Raw genomic sequence first — 23716 nt, 5'->3', positions numbered from 1 at the left:
TATGATGCATTTGTGTAGACTGGTCATCTTCCCTTCACTTTGACTAGTCAGGATATGCTTTGACAGGGTGAGTTTCAACACAGTTAAGGGGACAGAACCAGACATGGAAGACTGATTCTTTCTTTATTGTTCTGTCCATATCTAATTTTCAGTGCCTCCTCATCTTTAGCTCCATTTTTTCTCCATATTATCTCCATACTAGGTGTTACATGCAGTGTACACACAGTTTGCTGTACTGTCTTACAGCAACCCAGTCACTGTTACCAGCTGTCTTCTGTTTGTGGTACTCAGCCAGTATTTCAAAATAGTATTTAATTCATGTCCAACTTAAAGATAATATCTGTACATTTTGGAAAGGTTTGGTACATTGTACAATACATATAAAACTGAAACTATCTGAACCAAATGAATCAAATTCATAGTACTAACTGTGCAGGCATAACATTGGTTGGGACTTCCTGTGTAATACAATAGGAGTATCTCACAAAGATATGCACCATACACATATCTACAATAATGCAATTTCGTAAATGCAACTTCCTGTATATTCTGTAAGGTGACTATAGCCTATATGCACAGATTTCAATAATGATTGATTCACATTTTGATGTCTCTCACTTTGGTGTAGAATTCGTGGTTTTAATGTTAGTAATGGAAAACCTTTTCGTGTTAGTATAGCTTCATGTCATCAAGTTCCTTGCTGAGCTGAATAAAGTTTTCGACTGAAAGAAGGTGTTGCAAACGACATAGTCACACTCCCCCTACACCTACCACTGTGTGCTGCAGCGCCTCCACTGTTCTGTTGGATAATTGGCACCAGAGGAGTCACATAGTCTAACACTGTGAAAAGAGAGCAATAAAAATTATTCACAGCTTATCAGTTAGCTCAACTAACGTCTCCAGTCACCACCATACTCCCCTTAACAACAAACACACACACACACACACACACACACACACAAAGCTATATGATGCATGTACAGAAGGTTCTTATTCTAAGTCTAATGCATGCTAAAGAAAATCCAGCAATGATTGTCTTCAGACAACAAAAGTAAATCAATAATATTTATTATGTAACAAGACTATTACAGTTCATTAATCACAACAGATCATCACAACAGATACATAACATAGTTTCTTATGTATCGAGAGGGTTGGGGTATAAAAAAGAGGGGGAGACCGAGATAAATCACTATTACACAGGGAGATTTTTTATATTTGTGATTTGGCTTCCATGTTTCCCATAGGGATGAATGAAGTCCTTAATCTTAAACTGTTTTTTTTTTTTAATTATTATTGTAAGAGGGTACACTGCCATTTCTTAATATATTTTAATACATCTTTTTATTGCTTCTTGTTATATACATTTTCCTTTTTGGCTTCATGATATTTATTATCTTTTGCTGTTACTGTGTCTTTAAGGTTTACATTTATGGCATTTAGCTGATGCTTTTATCCAAAGCGGCTTACAATTATAACTGAGTACAACTTGAGGGTTGAGGGTTAAGGGCCTTGCTCAGGGGTACAGTGGTAACTTGGCAGTGGTGCGGCCTGAACCAGCAACCTTCCACTGAGCTACCACAGCCACCTTTAAGGCACGAATTACTCAACCTGCACATCAGTTTTAGCCTATAAAAGGTGAGCCTACAAAAGGTGGTTTCTCATGGTAACCTGAAACATTTATTATTGTTTCAGTGGCTGACATCTGATCATACTAATGGAATAAATTTTATCAAAAGCTCTGTTGGATTCTCCTGATCTTTTTCTAGTAGTGTGCAGGCTACAGTCTTTATTTTTTAGACATTCTGCTATTTTCTTCATGCACCTACAGTAAATGTTTTTTTTTTTCATTTAATTTTCTTGGCTTGAGCATAACCACATACCTTTTGTCAAGGGGTTGTAGCTACCTGTCACGGACTGCTCCTCCCCCATAAGTGACATGGTACGGCCTGCTAAGTGTGGGGGATCCACATGTGTATTGTTTATCTATTTTGTAACCACACCCCCCTGGGATTACACACACGTGCACAGGCTTTGTCAAGTGTTGCCGTGTCTATTTAAACCCCTGTCCGTGTGTGCTTCCTTTGTTGGTCATCATCGCTACGTAAGTCGTTTATCATATGTATGATATGATATACACACATCTCCCTGTGTATCGTACCTTGATTTTGTATTTCTCATTGCTGATTTTTGCCTGCCCCTTGGATTTATCTGCCTGGTTTTGGATTGCTCTTCTGGTTTTGACACAGATTGTTCTTTTTCCAAGATTCGGATTTCCCCTTACCTTGCCCTTTTGGTTTGGAGCCTGGTTTGTTCAGCCACCACTGTGTTTAACCCTATTAAAGCTCCTGTTTTATTTCCGTAAGCGTCCGATTCTGCCAGGCCCGTCACACACTACATGTAATCATTTGTATTTATTGTTTTCCCACATTAGACAGACACCTTTTGATGGAGCTAATTACACAAGTGGACATTTACAGTTACACTGTTTTTTTATTAGTATATTAGCATTAGAAGTGTTAGTAGTTTTTATTTGTATTAATAATAGTTGTATTAGTGTGCTCTCTGTGAATTGATTGCATGAATGCTAGGTGTCACTATGACCTAGTGCTACAGGAGCTTAGTCATTTGTGTATGAGTTTGAGCATTGTGACTGACATCATAACTGTTCCTGAATCAAATAATGGAAGACATTTTAATTAATTTTTATAGTTTATATTGTATAGTTTATAATATTGTACTTGCTATTTTGCTGTCAAGTGGCCTAGGGTCTTAAAATAATGTAAAGAATATAAACAATTGTGTATTTGAAAACTATTAAAGCTACTGTTATAAACAAAACATAGAGAGAAACTCAGTCATCCTGTAACAGCTCTGTGATGTCCTTACTCCACATTAAAACAAATACAAAATCAAAAAACCCACATAACTCTTTATGTATTGTTTACGCTAAATTTGGAACAGATTGTGGAATGCTGCTACCTTATTAAATGGCTCATTATTAAATGACTTATTATATTTATTATAAATTTTCACTTTTGTTTATGGATTAGTTTTTCAAGAAAGAAAATTGTAATAGCCACTATAACAGTAATATAAACTAGTAATTTAATTTTGATAATGATGATAAAAATAATCCATGTTAATCCATGTTAAATCCAGTTATAAGAGTATCTGGAGTGAAAAGGCAGAACAATGCAAGTAACAAAAACAATGTAAAAGATTGACTGAGGCTTGATCTGTTCAAACATACCTGAGGAGTAAAGGAAAACATCTTACATGTTTAACTTGTTTGTGTGTGTTTTCAGAATGCCCATTTACAACACCTGTTTAAATAGGTGTTGTTAGTCACTCCTCGCAAAACAATCCATTAATAAGAAGAACACTGGTAATGTAAGCATCAAATTAATAATTACAATTTTAATTTTAATATTTCAATTTTAAAATATAGATGTGACCCACATACTGCAGTTTTTTAGGCACTAAAACAATTTTACCGTCTATATATTTAATGCACTTCTAATTGCACAATAGCCTCTTTAGAAAATATGCAAAATGGTGAGCCCTTTCACTAAAAACCTACAATGGTGTCATGTTTGCATATCTGCAGGGGTTCACACAGTGCAGGTGATGTACGGCTGTGAGATGGATGATGATGGAATCAAGAGAGGATCCATACAGTACAGCTATGACGGAGAAGACTACATCAGTTTGGATCTGAACACACACACCTAATGATGAAGCTAAAATTACCAAACACGTGTTGTATTCTGATGTTGCTTATAGTGTGAACCAAACAAACTACCTGGAGAACACCTGTATCAGTGGTTACAGGAGTATGCAGAGAGGAAAGGTAGAGTGTGTGATCTGCTCTGTTAATGTAACTGCGCCTGCTGCTCAGACACACTGCAATCCCCCTCATCACTGTAACTCTGCTGCTCAGACACACTGCATTCCCCCTCATCAGTGTAAACCTGCTGCTCAGACTTATATTTTTTTGTGAGGATAAGGGAATAACCAGCACAAAGAAAAGATTATTAAACGCACAGAGAAGTACAGCTAGGAACATTGATCTTTACATAGAGACCTGCACAGGAATGGGGATAGCAGTAACACACATCAGTGGAGAAACCTGCTGGTTTGGGAACAAAATTGAAAAGGTTCCTGTGGTGACAACAGGAATATTCATAAGATTTATGGTATTCCTGTGGGAATGCTAATAAAAATACCATAGTAATAGTGTGTGTAACTTCCACATAGTTAAACCCAAAACATTCTCAGCTCCTGTATTGAAGTTTTGTCTGACTCTTGAGTGTTTTGTTTTTTTTTTGTATGATGGATGAAGTAGTGCTTAAAAACAATGATTGGCGGAAAGGCCCGTCAGTCAGTTCACCATCAATTACTTCTCACGTCATCCGTTACTCGACAGAAATTCAACATTAAGAAGGATGTTCTGTCAGCTATTGATCTAAAGTTGACCACTTACGTTTTGAAATGAATGGGATAAAGAATGACTGGAAACAGTCTGCACTGATCAAAGACTTCCATGCTGTCCAGCACTCAGCACTACATGTTAGTTTGCTGAAGGATATGTTGACTGTGGCAGTCTGGTATTGTGTTGTATCCTCTCTTGAGTGTGTTGTGGGTGTTATCTGCATACATATTTAATACAGTTAATACTCAAGTATTCCTACTACATCTGTCATGCAGTAGTTGATGTAGTCTACACAGTTTGTACAATAATTCCATATCCATCTTGTCTTTTAGGCTTTAATCCTGTTTCAGGAAACCCCACTGCACGTAAGTGATACAGTGAACACTAATGGATTATTTAGTTATATTATTCAGTTCCCTTCATTAATGTCTGAGTATTTAACTTTAACTCTGTTAACCTACAGGTTTTACAGCCTCTGGCGATGAATCATCGATCACCAGCAGAATTCAAATATTAAGTTTTCTTATTTGTTTCAAATATCTTAGCAGTAGAAATACACCAGTATTATGATTTTAAACAAAATATGTAGTCACTGGGCTACAATTTAACACTTTGTACAAAATATGCAGCCAAAAAATATTTTACTAAACATAATATATATATATATATATATATATATATATATACTAACTTCAGCTACCCGTAAAATTAAAGCTGGCAACAGCTAGTCTAGTCATGATGGTCTGTGAACATAACATGTAAACACTGGGTAACACACTGTATTCAGTTTTCAGCCACCAAAATATTTTAAAAGTATTCAGTCCAAGCCTGGTTTGCTAATACCAATCACCTTTCAGATCTGCCACAAGCACAGTGACACAGGGCAGCTGTGTGGTGACGCTAAGCTTGACCCTAAGCCAGACCCAAAAAAGACCTTGAAAAGATATGAAAAGCATCTATTGTTTGTACTGGGAGAGAACAGATTCACTTGCAATGCTTCAGAATGCCTGTTAATATATTAGCAATATTTTAGACATCCAGCCATGCTAAATTTTTATCTCTTTTTCAGCACAGTGTGTGATAGAAACAGTTCTGAGGGTATGTGGGCATGTCTGTCTGTGTACAGGTAGCTCACCTGCACCTAAACAGCAAACAGTGGGCTTTAACCACATCATGGCCTGAGGTAGAACCACCTTCCCTTTCTGCTGTTATACTAGCAGCTGTTCTCTCTGCTCTCCCTGTGACGGTGAGAGTTACCACATTTTCTCTGTGACTCACAGTGCAGCTATAAAACATACGAAGAAGGCTAGTTAATAGATACATAGATAAAGGGGGGCAAATGCAGAACTGCGGAAGGAAGAGAAAATGATGATGAACTCACCTAAGAGAGCAAAATGGAAACTGAGATTATTTACAATTTTACCAGGTAAAAAATGCCTGGTAAAAAAAGAAGCTTGAACTGAGGGACAAAACATACTCTTCTCATTTATTTGTTTTAAGACTCACTGGAAAACTGGAGGAAGACCAGAAAAGAACCCATGAGACAAATTTCAGGGATTTGGTCTGTAAAGAAGAGAAAACATAGAAGAGATAACCAAGAGAAACACTCTAGTATATTTACCACTATTGGCCTTGTGCCAAAACACTGAAACCCAAGACTGATCACATGGCAGTGTATGAGCTGTTCTTAAGTAGGTACAGGTACCACTGATGACCACTAAGTTATGATGAGCAGCTCGGTGCCTCCCCCAGTTAGGTGGTCTAACTGGTGGTTCAGCCGTAGGCTTGATCTTACAAGATCCTTCCCTCAAGGAACGGCACCCAGTGTTCACAAACCTACCGAAGGGACAACCAGAAACTCCTGATAAGCTCAGGATCAAAGATATGATGGGTCAGGAGCAACAAGCACTCTTACCTCACAAGCAACTCACAAACATATACAGGCCCATACTTGTCACAGTCCACAAAGTACTAGGTGCAGCCCTGCACATGCTGGGTGTGCAGCAGGCACCTCACTGGGCAGGCTGTCAACCTGGCCAACAGGCCAAGGGATCAGTGAGAAGGGGCTACGTGAAATATGGAATGTGGGATTTATGCACATGGGACAGCGGAAGCAAAGTGGTATAGGACTGAATTAATCCTACATAGGACATGTCCAGTGATGTGTGGCATAATATATGGCAGTGTACCTCACCCAGAGCAAGTGTTAGGACCAAGGGCTAGCATATGCTAGACACTGGAGGGCTTGCTTCAGATCTTGATTGACCCTCTCTATCTGTTCATTGAACTGGCAGTGGAAACCTTACAATAAGCTGACTGAGGCACCAAGCAGCTGGCAGGCCTTTCGAAACTGAATAACAATCAAAACCACTCCCGTGTCTGACTGGGATGAGACTGTAAGTGTTGTGCAGGTCCAGCTTGCTAAAAACAAAAGTCTGCTGAAGCACCTGAAAGTCGAACATTTAAGGGGCACATAGTATCGATTCAAGCCCCAATGAGGATAAGCAAAGGCCTGCATACTTCTTTCTTGCCTACAAAGAAAAACACACCTCCAGCTGGAGAAGTAGAGAGCCGTATGAAGTTCAGCACTAGAGGCTCCTGGACATAATCATGCATAGCTTTAGTTTTTGGGTTCAACAAGAAGAACATCCTTCCCCAAGGGGGAATAGTACCCAGGAGAAGGTCAATGGCACAAACATATGGCCTATGAGGAGGTAGGGGCTGGGTCTTTTGTTTGGTGAATACCTCCTGAATTGCTCAGGAGGTACTCAACACCATGCAAAGGGGCTCCTGGAAACCCAGCGCTGGTATTGGGGGATTCTCAAGACTGGACCCCCAAGCTGCCACAAGACATATTAACCAGTCTGTGCAAGGATTGTGGTGTTATAACCATGGGAGTCCAAGTCTGACATGTAGTTCTGGGGCCTTGATCAGCAACAAAGAAATCTGTTCACCTAATAAGCTGAGGGGCTGGGTTTGTTGGGAGACAGCCCTTGAGCCAGGGCCCAGGCCAGAGTTAAGAAATGCTCTAAGGTGTTGTTTAGGTTGTCCTCTCAAGAGAGGGTTCCACTGAGGAACACTCCAGAAACTAAAGAATGAAGGGTTAGGGTTCTTCATAAGTCTCACACCCTGGCTTTCTCCAGTAGCTTTTCCCAATAGTGGAGGTGACCTGAGGACCCACAATACACACACCTGCATGCAGGAGTAACACTTCTGCTAGGCATGTGTAAAGCTGGTTGTCAAGGTTCAGGGTGCACTCTGTGAGAACCTTGAGAGAAGCTGGGTCAATCAGCCCAGCTGATCAAAAACAGCACAGAAATGTTCTGCATCCACACACTCCATCCAAGCCCTCCTCTAAAAAAGGACCGGGATCCGGACCTTGGTGACCTCATAGCTGACTATAGGCATGGCTATATTTTCTTACACTTCAAGTAAAATAGGCAGTTATTCACATTACCAGTACATGTTAAAAATGTGGTGATTACTACCAAGATTACAATACTTTAACGTGGATCACATACATTACATAAAAAATACATTTTTATGGTTCTCATCGAGTGGACAAATCCCATTAATGTCGCACTGACAGCTTTCGCATTAAATGTAACTTGTGTTTATATAAAAGTTTAAAATGTGTGGTGTCCCTGTTTACATTATTTAAATCTACCCCTCTAACATACCATTTCCTAATATCCATAGACTCCTTTATATATTAATGAGAGGAGCCAAGTTTATGATCACAGAAACAGGACCATGTTTTATATCTATACATCTATAAATCAAAATATACATTTGATATAATATTTTAAGAAAAAACAGTTTTCTAATAATCAGATTTTAGTGGAAGAGAGGAATATGACACTTTTAGGATACACTTTTAATTGATCAGGAGGTCCTGTAAGAAACATCTCTTTTGGTCTCTTTTCCAAGCTCAATGTAGGACTTACCACTGTGGTTTTCATTCTTGTCAATGACGTTCTCATCATGGCCAATCAGACAGGCAGAACACAACAGGGCTGAGCAACTGCTGCTTTTATTGGACTATGAAGTTATTAAACACCCAAGAACAAAATGAAACATCCACTGCAAGATGTTGAGTCAGTATGTGGTAGGGTTGGTGGTGGAAAGAAAATTGAGTCACTGCCGCCATCTGTTGGAAATGAGAGGTCATTGCTAGCTGCAGTTTTCTCAGAGAGTATTCTTTAATACATTAGAGCTTTCATTTATGCTTAAGGAAGAGATTTTATCAACAAATTTCACATTATTGATTATTTAGAGTTCTCTGAACAGTTTGTTATTGGCACAACATGTCCAGCAAGAAAAATAAAAAGTTCCTGCATCATCACTGTAAACCTGCTGCTCAGACACACTGCATTCCCTCTCATCACTGTAAACCTGCTGCTCAGATACTCATCACTGTAAACCTGCTGCTCAGACACACTGCATTCCCTCTCATCACTGTAAAGATGTACCTCAGGGGTAGGTGTACCTCTGCAGAAAGAGAGACTAGATAGGCTCCAGCAGATCTAGCTATGGCAGCACAGTTAAAAGGATAGAGTGAGAAGGAAGCACAGGCATGAGGGCATCCTGGAACATCAGCACTCCACCACTCTCAGTCTATAAACCAAAAGAGAGTGTCAAAAGAGAGGTGAAGTGACAGCATCACAAAATCCCAGTTTACCATAACTCTCAATGCCCATGGACCCCCAGATCTACACCTTTACCCAAGATGGTAGTTAATAAAATACCTGACTGTTCAGGTTTTCAGCCTAGCCTTAAATATTCAGATTGTGTCTGAGTCTCAAATATTTACAGGATGGTTATTCCATAGTGTTGCTACTAATAAAGAGCCTGACCCTTTTGAACTAAGCAGATTGCAAAGCACTAAGAATTCTCTAAGCTACTGTAGGTAAGACCATTCAGTGCTTTGCAGGTAATTAAAAGTACTTTATAATCAATATGAAATTTTATTGGGAGCCAGTGTAAAGTACCTAAGATTTGAGTGATGTGATTCTGGTTCTAGTAAATATTCTGGCTGTTGCATTTTGGACTAGCTGGAGCTTTTTTAGGCACGTAGTAGTACAGCCTGATAGTAAGGCATTACAGTAGTCCAATCTTAATAATAAATGCATGGACTAGCTTTTATGCATCATATGAGGAAAGCATGTTCCTAATATTTGAAATGTTCCTAATGTGGAGAAAGGCGGTCGTAGAAATATTATTTATATGAGCTTCGACCTAGAGACTAGGATCCATAATAACTCAAAGATCTTTAATTGTTAAGGAAGATGTGATTGTGATACCACTGAGGTTCACTGAGTAATTAAAGAGTGTGGACTTGGGTGTCTCTGGGTCTAATAAATGTGATGCAAGTGGCTCAGATGAAGCGAGAGGCGGGGTTGTGGGGAAGTGCGGTTTATTATCCATAGACAATAAAGAAACCAAAAGCACTAAAGAAACAAAACGCACAGAATAATCGCTGGGTCGAAGGCAGCACAGCGACGTTCAACAGCAAAATTGAGGGCTCCTCAGTTAATGTGCAGCGCTATCTTTGTGTACCTGTGGGTTATAATTAGACGCACAATTAGCGGGGACAGGTGCGCATAATCAATACTCCGGGGATGAGGAGTGAGGCTGGGAAGTGGAGTGATCCCCCTATCTCCTTCAAGGTGGTCCAAAGACCTCGCCAGCCTCCTGACATGTGGCCGGCCCAGTCTTCGCGGAGCAGGCTTCCCCAGATGCTCTCTCTGGAAGGAGGCAGTGAGATCGGGGTCCAATGCCTGGAAGGCCGGTACCTAGCTACGTTTTTCTGGACCATACCCCTCCCAGTCAATTAGCTACTGAAGTCCCTTCCTACTCTGATGCAAATCCAGCATCTTATGTACCCTGTACACTGGCCCTCCTTCAATGTCGATGGGGGGAGGCGAAGGACTTGGGGGGGCGACCCTCCTCTGCAAGGGCACCCTCCATCACCGGTTTCAGGGCGTACAAGTGGAAAGCCTGAGACGCCCCCTTAGTAAACCCACACGATACGTGACATCATTAACCCGCTCTAGTATGGTGTATGGGCCTCCATATTTTGCCTCCAACTTCCCCGAGGGGCCTGCCCGGCCATCTTTCGTAGAAACCAACACCTGTTGTCCCGACTCGTATCATGGAGTCTCCCCGTGTCTCATATCTGTTTTCCTTTTATAGTTGGCGATTGCTTTCCATTGGTTCTGATGTGCTTCCTCCTCCTCACTTGGCACCATTCCTCCACGGCCGGCTGGTGGGATGTGGGCACATTCCATGGATAACGCACTGGCTGATACCCTAAAACACATTCAAACGGCAGAGGGAGGCCTCGAGTCAACCACACCACCACACCACTAATCAGGCCAACAGCTGGGCTAGACCTTATATAAGCCCAGTGAACCAGTCACTCAGTGCTGGGTCTTTGCTAAAGTTTTAAGACAAGATCCTAGCTGGTAACTTCAGGTATTGAGGTCTGTGAGCCCTCATGCTACACATGACATGTACACATGACATGTGTTTTTACATGTCCCCTCCCCTCTCCAGTTTTCCCCTCTCGAGTCTCTCTCCCGAGGCTTTCCTTAGACATCCTCCTCGTTTTCTGCTTTTGTTTGGGAAGTTTTAGTTTGATTTTCCCAAGTGTATCAGGGTTGGCATTCTTCCCGTGGTGTCCTTTGTTCTCCCTTTTTCTATGATCGGCGTGGTGGTTAGTTTTTCCTTTTGTTTTACTTGATCCAAGCTAACTGTTCTGCACATGGGCCCACCATTGTTAGTGTGCTTGCTCACCCAGTAGGCTATTGGTGTCATCACTTAGCTGACTTGGGTTCAAGCCCACATTCACTATTCATCATCACAACTATTTAATTTAGGATTAATACTCAGTTGTAATTATTTTCATTAACTTACGCTTTTTGTACATTTTATGGGTCATTATCAAACCTCATCTAGAGGGAAGTGAATTTTTTGCTGTAATTACCAGAACTACATTTTTCTGCTTTCTATTTGCTGAACAGAACCAAGAGGTACCATGAGCCCTACTGCAACAAAACAAGATATCAATTACAGTGATTTTCTATGATGTCGCATCCACAAACCTGAAAATGCCTTTTTTATAGTGTGCTGGTTCTGTGCCCACACAGGAAACATAACGACCACGCAGCAGTCCACACTGATGATGATGAGGAGGAAGATGCAACAAATTCATCTTCATCAAATTAAATATATTCGGAATCTGAAGAACCAGCACTGGAAAATGTACAGTCTAAGTCAGTCATAATGATGTTTGATAGCGGCAATGTCCAAGACTGACGTCACTCTGCAACTTTCTGCAATATTCAGAGCAACATCGGTTTTTCTGTCAATGTACCTGAAGCCATCATTTTTAAAGAAATGAACATTGGTATTTTAATTTTAATTCACATATACATTTTTACAGTAGCTAAGATAATATGTAATCTTCAGGAAGGTCCATAGGTTGTGCTTAGTCTTTAATTAAATGTAATTGTCTCATTACATAATAAACAATATTATGAACTAATCTGTTTTACTTGTGTTGTCTGAAGACGTTGTTCATGTGAATTGCATTAGTTTCAGATTAGGAACCTTCTGCATATGCATCACTTGGCTTCACACATTCTCTCACTCTCGCTCTGTGTGTGCGTGTTTAAGGTGGGGATGGTAGTCGGAAACGTTAGCTGACCTAAGTGATAAATTGTGAAATTATTTTTTTTCCTCTCTGCTGCTTTACTACTTTGTAACTCCTCTGGTGCCTGTTACCAGTGCTGGATTATCTTGGAATTTCGACTGCCTAGCAGCCTCCACAGGGATTAATCTGGTACTGTGTGTTACCCAACAGAAAAGTAGAGCCGTTGCAGCAGTCAGTGGTAGGTTGCACCATCCTCTTGTATTCTAAAAGTAGCGTTCAGGTCAGCAAGAAACTCACTGACATGGCATTTTATTGACAGGAAAGGCTTTTTAAATTAAAGACATTAAAACCTCAGATTCTACATTGAAGGGATAAATAGACATCAAAAGGTAAGCCAGTCATAGTTCAGATCTGTGCATACAGGCTTCGGTCACCTTCTAGAATATACAGGATACAGAAAAGAAATTAAATTATTGTATGTTTATTGAATATTGTGCATATCTTTGTGAGATGCCATTACTCTCATTGGACTACCCAACCAATGTTATGCCTGCACAGTTTAATACTAAGTACCTCCTACTTGTTTTATTCCTTCACAGATGAAGATTCCATTTGTTTAATTCAGATATTTTCAGTTTTACATGCGTCTTGTGAGTATCAAACCATTTCAAAATGTACCGATCTTGTCTTTAGGTAGGACATGAATTAAATATTGAAATACTAGCCTAGAAGTTTACTGCTTTTTTAGAAGCAAAGATGAAAAAACGAGAAAGTGTCAGTCTTGAATGTCTGGTTCGGTCACATTAACTGAGCTGAAATGCACTCTGTCAAAGCATATCCAGACATAATGAAAGTGAAGGGGAGGCTGGAGAGGACTCCAAATTATTCTATAAGGAAGTGTGCCACGTTGTTTATGTATTGTGGCATGATATGGAAGAAAAGTGCTGGAGCTACCTCTGACAAGCTTAGTTGAGGAATTTAAATGTGTTAAGTGATGTCATTGGACGAGTGCTATGTGGAAAATCAGGCCTTAGGTCAGAAGATACCTGGAAAGCAAGGAAAGCAAGAAGGCAAATGATGGCTAGTTTTATTTGTGAGCAGAAATTGGATGCAAGGCACACAGCAGCAGCATCGCAAGGAAGGCAATGCCAATGGCTTCACTGGGAAAGTGGAGAAAAGGAAAATCACCTGGCAAGAGCTGTGGGATGTGGATGCGAGTTGCATCAACTTTTTGCTTGGAGCAACTTACAACATCCTCCCAACTCTCCAAAACCTGGGACAGTGGGGAGGCAAAGACATTAAGTGTAAATGATGTGCAAGTTGGCACACTGAAGCATATTTTAACAGTGTGTAAGGTTAGCTTGTCACAGGGTTCCTATACATGGAGACACAATCAACTGCGTAGTGTATAGGAGTATTTATTTGATAGTAAGTGCCCAGACTTGATCATGTTGCCAAGTGGTATAAGTAATAAAGGGAATAAGTTTGTCTGAGAGGGATGATGTGTTGAAGCGTACACAAGCAATCTGGAAATTATTTGTAGATGTATGTAAAAAAGTACAGGTCCCACAGTGTTCTGTGTTAAGTACGCTGAGGCCAGACATGGTGTTGTATTCTGAAAGTAAATGGATAGTTTTTTATTCAGTTCCATTTGAAGATGCAGTGGATGAAGGTTTTGAAAAGGAAAATGCTGAAGTACACAGACTTGGTGGCTGAGGTGAGCGAATGCATGTTTGCAGGTGCTTATAAGACCAGTAGAGACAGGTGTCAAAGGATGTGTAGATGTCTGCCACTGCTTGTACAGTTCAGCCTTTGAAGCCATAAATTTATAGAAACTGTAAAGGAGTTATCATAAGTAGCTGAAAGGGCTAGTCAGTAGTTGTGGAGGAGGAGAGCTCAGTCTGGATTGGGGTAATGCACCCTAAAGTTGGAGCGGCTGAGGTTGTCATGTCATTGTGTAAAGTGGTAGATCCAGATGGAACTGGTGGCATGGAGCAGGTATTAACGGTGCTGGCTCTAGTCATTGTGGAGGCCAGGATGGGTCTGAGCATGGCACTGAGCATGCATTAATGATGGCAGTGGGGCTGAGTATGGACTTAGTTGCTGGGAAGGCCATCATGGATCTTACGGGTTGTGTTTGTTAGTGGCATAGTGCTTAAAGAGGTGCAGCTGGTTTAAAGTGAGCTTGGAAGGGAGTGAGGCTGGGACACCAAACCTCACTTTTGAGCCTTTCATTAATTTAATGAAAAAATGATTGTTATCCTGTGTATATGAAACATATAAAGTCTGAGAGCTCATTTACTTATCTACATATCAACTGAATAGAATATCTAAGCAGTAGAAGAGTTATAATTTTTATAATTTTTTATTTTATATTAGTTTTATCCTTATAGAAAAGTGAGTCCTTCTAAAAACTATCATTTTGACTAATCCTATTCTTAGGCTTTATTTTAACAGCACAAAAATTCAGTGCAAGAACTACCTGGAGTTTTTAAACACAAGTTTAAGATACTGAATGATGGACACACGTGCCACTATAAACATTCACTATTCAGGAGCAGCATTACTCCTATTTAATTTAGGATTAATCCTCACAGAGGTCTTGCTCTTTTTGTTATCTTAATCTTTACAGTTTACAGCTCATTATCAAAACTCATCTAGGAAATGAAGTAATTAAAAGAGGTTTTTGTTGTAAATCAGAATAACTACATTTTCTGTTTCTGTTTGCTGTACAGAATCAAGAGACATCATGAATTCTATCGAAGTGACACAAAATGAATATTATTACTATGACTACCCCAACACAACAGATACCCCAACATTGTCTTCACCATCATGCAGAGATACGATGTGTGTGATCTTAGCAACAGCCAATGTGATCATCTTTGTGCTGGGTGTCACTGGAAATGGTCTGGTGATTTGGATCGCTGGATTTAGGATGAAGAAGTCAGTCAACACAACCTGGTACCTCAGCCTGGCCATGTCTGACTTCCTGTCCTGTGCCTTCCTACCATTTTATGTCGTCTACTTGGTAAAAGGCGACTGGGTCTTTGGGCTCTTCTTGTGCAAGCTCCAGTCCTTCATTATGTTCGTTAACATGTTCAGCAGCATCTTCCTCCTCTTCATCATCAGCGTGGACCGCTGTGTGGTTGTTAGGTTTCCCGTGTGGGCGCAGAACCAGCGTACTGTAAAAAAGGCCTCTGTGATAGTCATGCTGGCTTGGATTGTCTCAGCACTGCTTAGCATACCATCAGCCATTTATCGAGATGTCCAGGAAGATTATATCCAGCCAATCAAAAAATGTTTCAACAATTACATGGAGGATGAAGTCCATATTTCCACCATAGTGTGTCGATTCATTTTTGGATTTGTGATCCCGTTCCTGGTCATCCTCACCTGTTATATTGTGATCATCCACAAGCTGAAGACCAACCAGATTGCAAAGTCCAAAAAGCCATTTAGGATCATGACAGTGCTGATTGTTTGCTTTTTTATCTGCTGGTTTCCTTTTCACACTGTTGCTTTCATGGAACTTGACACTAAATATAAAAGTATTACTTCCATTGGACAAGTAATTGCTGGCACTCTTGCCACTGCAAACAGCTTTATGAACCCGTTTCTTTATGCTTTCATGGGGAAGGATTTTAACAGGAAGTTTTATGCAATTCTATCAAAGATTGAGAGTGTAATCGAGGAGGAGGGACGGAGCACAGTCCGAGGGACGTCTATGACCAACGCAGCGGAAGGCCTACGTTCAACTACTGTTTAAGGCGTCATGTGCTTTTGTCTGTCATGAAGATATCAAACAATTAGGCAAAAAAAAAAGTAGAATGTTTTATATGTTTATGTAGTATTGTCTCTTACAGCCTCATTCATATTATTGCTAGTCTTTGTTCGAGTACTCTGTTTTAGGGTAGTCCATATTTATTTGTAAAACATTTTTTACTGAAAAAAAAAGCAGTTAGTTCCAGGCACATAAAAGATTTGCACTGCTCATGTTTTTCTGGCAATTCTTTAACATCTCCACAGTCACAATACTGTATGTTGACTGGTTGACACGGTTATGAACATGTTCAGAAGATATGCATCAAAATAAGAAATGTGTTGCAACTCACTTGGGAGATGCAAGACACCTAAATAATATTTTTACAATCAAGCCCACATTTTTACTTGCACTTTTTTTTTTTTTATCTCTGCTGTCTCTTAAATTTGCTGTTGAAGCATGACTCATATTTTGCCACTGAAAACCACACACTTCCTTTACTTCTTTGCTAAAAGGCCAAATGAACCACATGAGCAAATGAGGAAAGTGTCTCTTTGCCTTGGTCAGTCAGGCAGTTTGTGAACAATTTGACATGTTTTCAAAGAACCATGTAGTTCTCCAAGTGATCCAAAAGCATTCAAGAAATGAAGATCAACTTAGTGGTCTGATGCCACTGAAGGACAATTTTACTGATAAACATCGGGAGCTCAGGGCACAGCAGCCTCCTGCATCTACTAAACTGATATCCGGAAGCAACAAGCACAGGAGGTTACACGTGCTCATAGGCAAGAAAGTGCAAAGGCACAAAGAAACTTGATTCAGAGAATAGACAGTTATTGAAGGACGGAGAACAAGGCGGGGAAGGAGGGGGGGGCAGGCACAAGTTATAGCTAAATAAAGGAAACAAAATGGAAAAATAAAAAAATAAATAACCCACAAAACTGCTATACCAGTATTGTTTTTTTTAAAAGGAAGATAAAAAACAGGATGTCATTACATATTGTCATTTATGATATTAAAGATGTTAGAAGGTTAGTTATTTGGAATACGTTTTGACATGCAGTCTTCTGTGTGTTAACTGTCAGATTTCCATATAAAATGTCCAGTAATGTTGGAACAAGGTTGACCGGCATAAAAGATTGTATAATCACTTCACTCACACACTTTGAACAACAACAACAACAACAACAACAACAACAACAACAACAACAACAACTTATTGTACAAGCAAAGTTCAAGTAGTGTTTAAAAAAATAAAAATAAAAATCTCTGGCCTGTGTAACACTGGTGTAGTTATAACTGGCGGAAAGTTTGTGCTTGAATTGGAACAATTTAGACATGTTACATTGCATTTAGTAGATGCTCTTATCCAGAGTGACTTTCAAAATTGCTTTGTTACTCATAGAATGCATCCTAGCCAGTACAGTAGGTTAGAGTCCAAGATACCTTTGAGCTAAAACACTGTTGAAATACAGGGATTAATGCTGATGCCTAGAAGTGCAAAATACATAAGCTTTCTCAGACAACAATCAGTGCAATAAACAATAAGTACTAGTGTTAGACAACATAGGAACCATCAACATCAGTGCAATATACAATACCCTACGATAAGTCCTAGAGTTTTAGTCAGTCAACATAGGAGCAGGGTCAGTGGTCATTGAACTAATCCACAAAGATGGGTCTACCTTTGAGATTACAGGAGACTGCACAAGTACCTGGGCAGCTTCCTGTGAGACAAAGGGCCGAATCCTTCATATGTTACAAAGGAGAAATCGCTCATCAGCGTCTTTACCACCTCAGACGCCTAAGAGACTTCAGACTGCCCTCCAAGGTACTGCGGAACTTCTACACCTGCACTATCCAGAGCATCCTCACGGGGAACATCACAGTCTGGTTTGGGAGACTGGCACCAAGCAAGACAGGCAAGCACTCCAAAGGGTGTTGCGTTCAGCAGAGCGCATCACTCATACGGAACTTCCTGATCTGCAGACCATCTTTTATAAGCGGTGCCAGACCAAGGCCAGGAGGATTGTGAAGGATCCCACCCATCCGAACAATAGGCTCTTCTCTCTGTTGAGGTCAGGGAAGTGCTTTCGCTCCCTGAAGACCAATAGAGAGAGACTGAAGAGGAGCTTCTTCCCACAGGCCATTTGGGCCCTGAATCAGGGAAACTTATTAACTGTGGGGACCACCACCACCATGTAACATAACTGTATATCTGTATATATATATATATTTATATTCAATTACCTTGTTACACAACAACTGTAGATATGTTATTATACGAAATGGATCTGTACATTCTGTAGATTGTGTACATATATACACAACCATATACATTGTACATTGTGTATATAATCATAATATACATATAATGTACATACATTGTTAATATATTTTGTACATACATAGAATATATATATTTATCTTGCATATATATATTTCACATATAGAGAATATCTATATTTCTCTATGCACCCCTGTTTTCTTTTCCGCAGTTTGGACAGAGCACTCTCCAACATTTCAGTGCGAGTTATACTGTGTATGACTATGTATGTGACGAATAAACCGAACTTGAAACTTGAAACTTGAAACTTGATTAATGAACTGTAATGGTCTTGTTACATAATAAATATTATTGTTTTACTTTTGTTGTCTGAAGACATTCATTGCTGGATTTTGTGTAGCATGCATTAGATTTACAATAAGAACCTTCTGCAAATGCATCATATATAGCTTTGTGTGTGTGTGTGTGTGTGTCTGTGTGTGTGTGTGTGTGTGTGTGTGTGTGTGTGTGTGTGTGTGTGTGTGTGTGTTGTTAAGGGGAGTATGGTGGTGGCTGGAGGCGTTAGTTGATCTAACTGATAAGCTGTGAATCATTTTTATCTCTCTCTTTTAGCTCTAGCACTGTGTGACTCCTCTAGTGCCAATTACCCAACAGAACAGTGGAGGCACTGCAGCAGACAGTGGTAGGTGGAGGGGGAGTGTGACTATGTGGTTTGCAACACCTTCTTTCAGTCCAAAACTATATTCAGCTCAGCAAGGAACTCAATGATATGAAGCTTTACTAACACGAAAAGGTTTTCCATTGCAGACATTAAAACCACGAATTCTACATCAAAGTGTCAAACAGACAGTTGCATTTAAGAAATTTATATTTAAGAAATTGCATATTGTATATTTCATGTGTATTTTGCATATCTTTTGCATATGTGAGATACTCCTTTTGTATTACACAGGAACTCCCAACCAATGTTATGCCTGCACAGTTTAATACCATCAGAATCAGAATCAGAAGCACTGTATTTGGCCAAGTATGTGCATACACATACAAGGAATTTGTATTGGTGAGTGCACACATGTATGATGTAACCTACTAAAACCAACTGGACAGCACATATACCACAACACTATTTAACTATAACAGAAAGAAAGACAAAATATTAAATAAAGCAGAATATAGAATAAGGAATAGGTAAGCAATAAAAATAAAACTTAGAGTTACAAGAACTAAGGATATCTATACATGTGAGATATGTATATTAACATATATATCAGAAAAATAATAGAGTAGTATGAACATTGAATACTAACATATTGTGCAGTTGTGCAAAATAAGCATACCACAGGAGGAGATTAGTTTGTAAGTTCAGTTTTAAAGTGCAAAATGTCCACTGTCGTTGAAGAGTGCTACAGCTCTTGGGAAAAAGCTGTTAGCATGTCTAGTAGTGCTGGCTCTGATAGCCCTGAGTCTTCTACCAGAGGGCAGTGGCTGGAAAAGTTGATGTCCAGGCTGAGAAGAGTCAGCAATTATTTTGCTGGCACGTTTCATCAACCTGCTGGTATAAATGTCCTGGAGTGGTGGCAGGCTACATCCGATGATCTTCTCTGCCTTCCTGATTATGTACTGGAGATTGGCTCGTTCCTGTGAGGTGGACAAACCAAACCAGATGGTTATAGATGTTTTAAGGACAGACTCGATGATCGCTATGTAGAACTGGATCATCAGACTCTGAGGCAAGTTGAATTTCTTTAACTGTCTTAGAAAGTACATTCTTTGCTGTGCTTTCTTAGTGATGGAGATTATGTTCTCCTCCCACTTCAGATCCCTGGATATGGTAGTGCCCAGGAATTTGAGGGACTCCACAGTGGAAACCACAGAGACATTAATGATGAGGACAGGTAGGATGGGGGGGTGATGTCTAAAGTCGATCACCATCTCCACCGTCTTTTCTGTGTTCAGCAGCAAATGGTTGCTGCGGCACCACAAAACCACTTCCTTTCTGAATGCAGACTCATCTCCATTGTTTATAAGACTGACCATGGTGGTGTTATCTGCAAACTTCAAGATTTTCACAGCTGGTTCATTGGAAACACAGTCATTGGTATACAGACTAAAAATGAGAGGTGAAAGCATACAACCTTGTGGTGCTCCTGTGCTTAGGGTCCGAGGATCTGATGTGTGCTTCCCTAGTCGCACCTGCTGTTTCCTGTCAGTCAGGAAATCCACGATCCACCTGCAGATGGAATCTGGCACCAACAGCTTGGATAGTTTAACCTGCAGCAACTCAGGCACTACAGTGTTGAACACCGAGCTGAAGTCCACAAACAGAACTCTAGCGTAGGTTCCAGGGCTGTCGAGGTGTTGTAGTATGAAGGTACTATGTACTTCCCACTCATTTTATTTCTTCACATGAATTTGATTCCGTTCATTTGGTTCAGATATTCTCAGTTTTACATGTGTTCTAAAAAGTACCAAAACATTCCAAAATGTAAAGACATTGTCTTTAAGTAGGACATGAATTAAATACTATTATGAAATACTGTCGGAGTACCACAAACAGAAGATGGCTGTTAACAATTATTGGGTTGCTGTAAGACAGTATAGCAAACTGTGTGAACACTGCATGTAACACCTAGTAAGGAGATAATATGGAGAAAATTGAGATAAAGATGAGGAGGCACTGAAAATTAGATACGGACAGAAGAAAAAAGAAAGAGTCTTCCATCTCTGGTTCTGTCCCCTTAACTGGGTTGAAACTCACCCTGTCAAAGCATATCCTGACTAGTCAAAGTGAAGGGAAGATGCCCTGTCTAAACAAACACATTATATACACAAACTCATTAAATACTTACATACTGACTGAACTGAATACCTAGACAGTAGAAGAGAAACAAATATTTTGAATTATTTATTTTATATTTGTTTTACAGCAGAATGTAGAACTAGATGTTTCGCTAGTACTGTTTTAGGCTTGTTTGTAACAACAAAATAATTTTAACTACATGCAGTTTTTAACAGAATAAAAGAAAATTCACTTTAGAAGTACAGCTGATTTGAGCAGTCTCTATGTGGCTTGTAGGGACCATCAGTGGGAAGCACTGGACTCAGACGTCTGTGGGGATTAAATAAGTGGGAGCCAATGAAAAGCAGGTGTGTTTAAGAACCAATAAACTGGTGCCTGTGAGTGAGGAAGTGGAAGGAAGCTGAGACTGGTGTGATTTGTGTGAGAGTCCTGGCTGGCTACCGGCCCGAGCGAGACACTCAAATAATGCTGTTTCATAAAAATAAATAAATATACAAACCAAAAAGCCTTTTTATCACAGATCCCTGCCCATTTTAAGACAAGTTTAAGATGCCTTTAAATATCTAAATGCTGGACACACAGGTGTCACTACAAACATTCACTATTCAGCATCATCACAAATATTTAATTTAGGATTAATCCTCAATTTTAATGATTTTTGTTATCTTGCATTTTTGTACATTTTATAGGTCATTATCAAACCTCATCTAGAGGGAAGTGAAGGAAGTCACTGCCAGACATTTTTGCTGTAAGTCAGCAGAACAACATTTTTCTGCTTTCTATTTGCTGAACAGAACCAAGAGGCACCATGAGCCCCACTGCAACAGCACAAGATAACAAGTACAGTGATTTCTATGATGGCACTACCACAAACCCAAAAATGCCTTCAGCATCATGCAGGTATGCAGTGTGTGTGATATTTGCAACAGCCAGTGTGGTATTTGGGTTGTTCTTGTGGAAGCTCCAGTCCTTCATCATGTTCATTAACATGTTTAACAGGAGATTTCTCTTCATCATCATCACCATGTACTGTCGTGTGGTCGGTATGTTTCCTGTGTGGGCGCAGAACCAGCGCACTGTAAAAAAGGCCTCTGTGATAGCAATGCTGGCTTGGATTGTCTCAGCACTGCGTAGCACACCATCAGCCATTTACTGGAACAGCAAGGAAGATCACATGACCTCAATTAAAATGTTACTACAGATACACAGATGTTAAAAATCAAGACCATATTGCCATTGTAGTGTGCTGATTCATTTTTGGATTTGTGATCCCATTCCTGGTCATCGTCACCTGTTATGCTGTCATTATCCGCAAGCTGAAGACCAACCAGATGGCAAATATCAAAAAACAGTTTAGGATCATGACATTTTCATGGAACTTGACACTAAATCTCACAGTCTTGTTCTCACTGGACAAACAATAGCTCAGATTCTAGCCACTGCAAACAGTTTTATGAACCCGTTTATTTATGCTTTCATGAGGAAGGATTTTAAGAGGACGTTTTATGCAATTCTGTTGAATATAAAGAGTGCAATTGAGGAGGAAGGAAGGAGCACAGTCCGAGGAACATCTATCACCAACTCAGGGAAGGCAGACTTTCAACTAATGTTTGAGGTGTCATGTGTGGGGTTTTTTGTCTGTCATGAAGATTATTAAACAATTAGCCAAAAAGAAAAAAAATTTGGAAAGGTTTTATATGTTTATGTAGTATTGTCTCTTACAACCTCAGTCATACTATTGAGTAATGTATGATCAAGAGTAGTCTTTGTTTTAGGGTAGTCCATGTTTATTTGGAAAACATTTTTTACTGAAAAAAGCACAGTCAGTTCAGGGAGAATAAAAGATTTGCACTGCTCATGTTTTTGTGCCAATTCTTTAACATCTCCAAAGTCACAATACTGTATGTTGACTGGTGCCTTCACAGTTATGAGCATGTTAAGAAGATATGCATCAAAAGACGAAATGTCTTGCATCATCCAAGTGGCATTTTTAAAATCAAGCCCACATGTTTACCTAATGCTTGTAATTTGATGAATTACAAAACAAATTCCACCAAAGGACAATATTAATGCTAAACATCTGGAGCTCAGGGCACAGTGGGTTTGGCACCCTCCTATGTCAATAGAGTATGGCAGAAAGAGCACCATCCCACATCTACAAGCAGTAGCCACTACAAAGTTACACAAACTCCAAGGCAACTCGCTGACAACACAGTGCAAAGGTGCAAACAAATCTGATAACACAAAGACACTCAGTGCTTCTGGGAATGGACTGTTATTCTGTCAAGGGTGGAGAACATACAAAGAATATTTGTTAAAAGAGTGTGTGGGGGGGGGGTTGTGGAGCAGGTGCGAGTTTAAAAGGAAATATTGAAGGAAACAAACAAAAAAATTGAAACAAACGTAACATTAATAATCCACAAAGCTGTTATACCACAACTGGGTTTTAAAACCGAGAAAAAACAGGATGTAATTACATATTGTCGTTTAGGATATTAAAGCTGTTAGAAGGCTATTTATTTGGAATATGTTTTTACATGTAGTCTTCTGTTTGTAAACAGATTTACCAAATAAAATGACCAGTGTTGATGTTAAAGGTGTATAATAAAATTATATAGTCACTATTTTCTTTTCTTTTTTTTAATGGCAACTGTGTATATACATTACTTTTTATCCACTCTGGTTTTCTAAGTCCTTGAACTGAAGGTAGGGAGTGAGACCTCTGTATCTGATTATGCTCGGGTTCTGACCACTTTTCTAATGGATGCAAATTA

At 39.6% G+C, this 23716-nt stretch overlaps 1 protein-coding gene and 1 pseudogene across 1 annotated transcript; both read left to right on the top strand.

The window, feature by feature from the left end:
- The first annotated feature begins 14841 nt into the window (after positions 1-14841).
- LOC113568972 (chemerin-like receptor 1) lies at positions 14842-16691 on the top strand. The gene has a single exon (XM_026997107.3). The coding sequence runs from the start codon at positions 14842-14844 to the stop codon at positions 15859-15861; it is 1020 nt and encodes a 339-aa protein (XP_026852908.2). The 3' UTR covers positions 15862-16691.
- A 5059-nt stretch (positions 16692-21750) lies between these two features.
- Positions 21751-22599, top strand: LOC118241303 (chemerin-like receptor 1; annotated as a pseudogene).
- Positions 22600-23716: the final 1117 nt, after the last annotated feature.

This window comes from Electrophorus electricus, chromosome 1, assembly GCF_041902795.1.
Source record: "Electrophorus electricus isolate QZ-2024a chromosome 1, ASM4190279v1, whole genome shotgun sequence".
Lineage (NCBI taxonomy): Eukaryota > Metazoa > Chordata > Actinopteri > Gymnotiformes > Gymnotidae > Electrophorus > Electrophorus electricus.
Note: the sequence above shows the minus strand (reverse complement) of the source record. Positions and strands in the feature narration are given on the sequence as shown.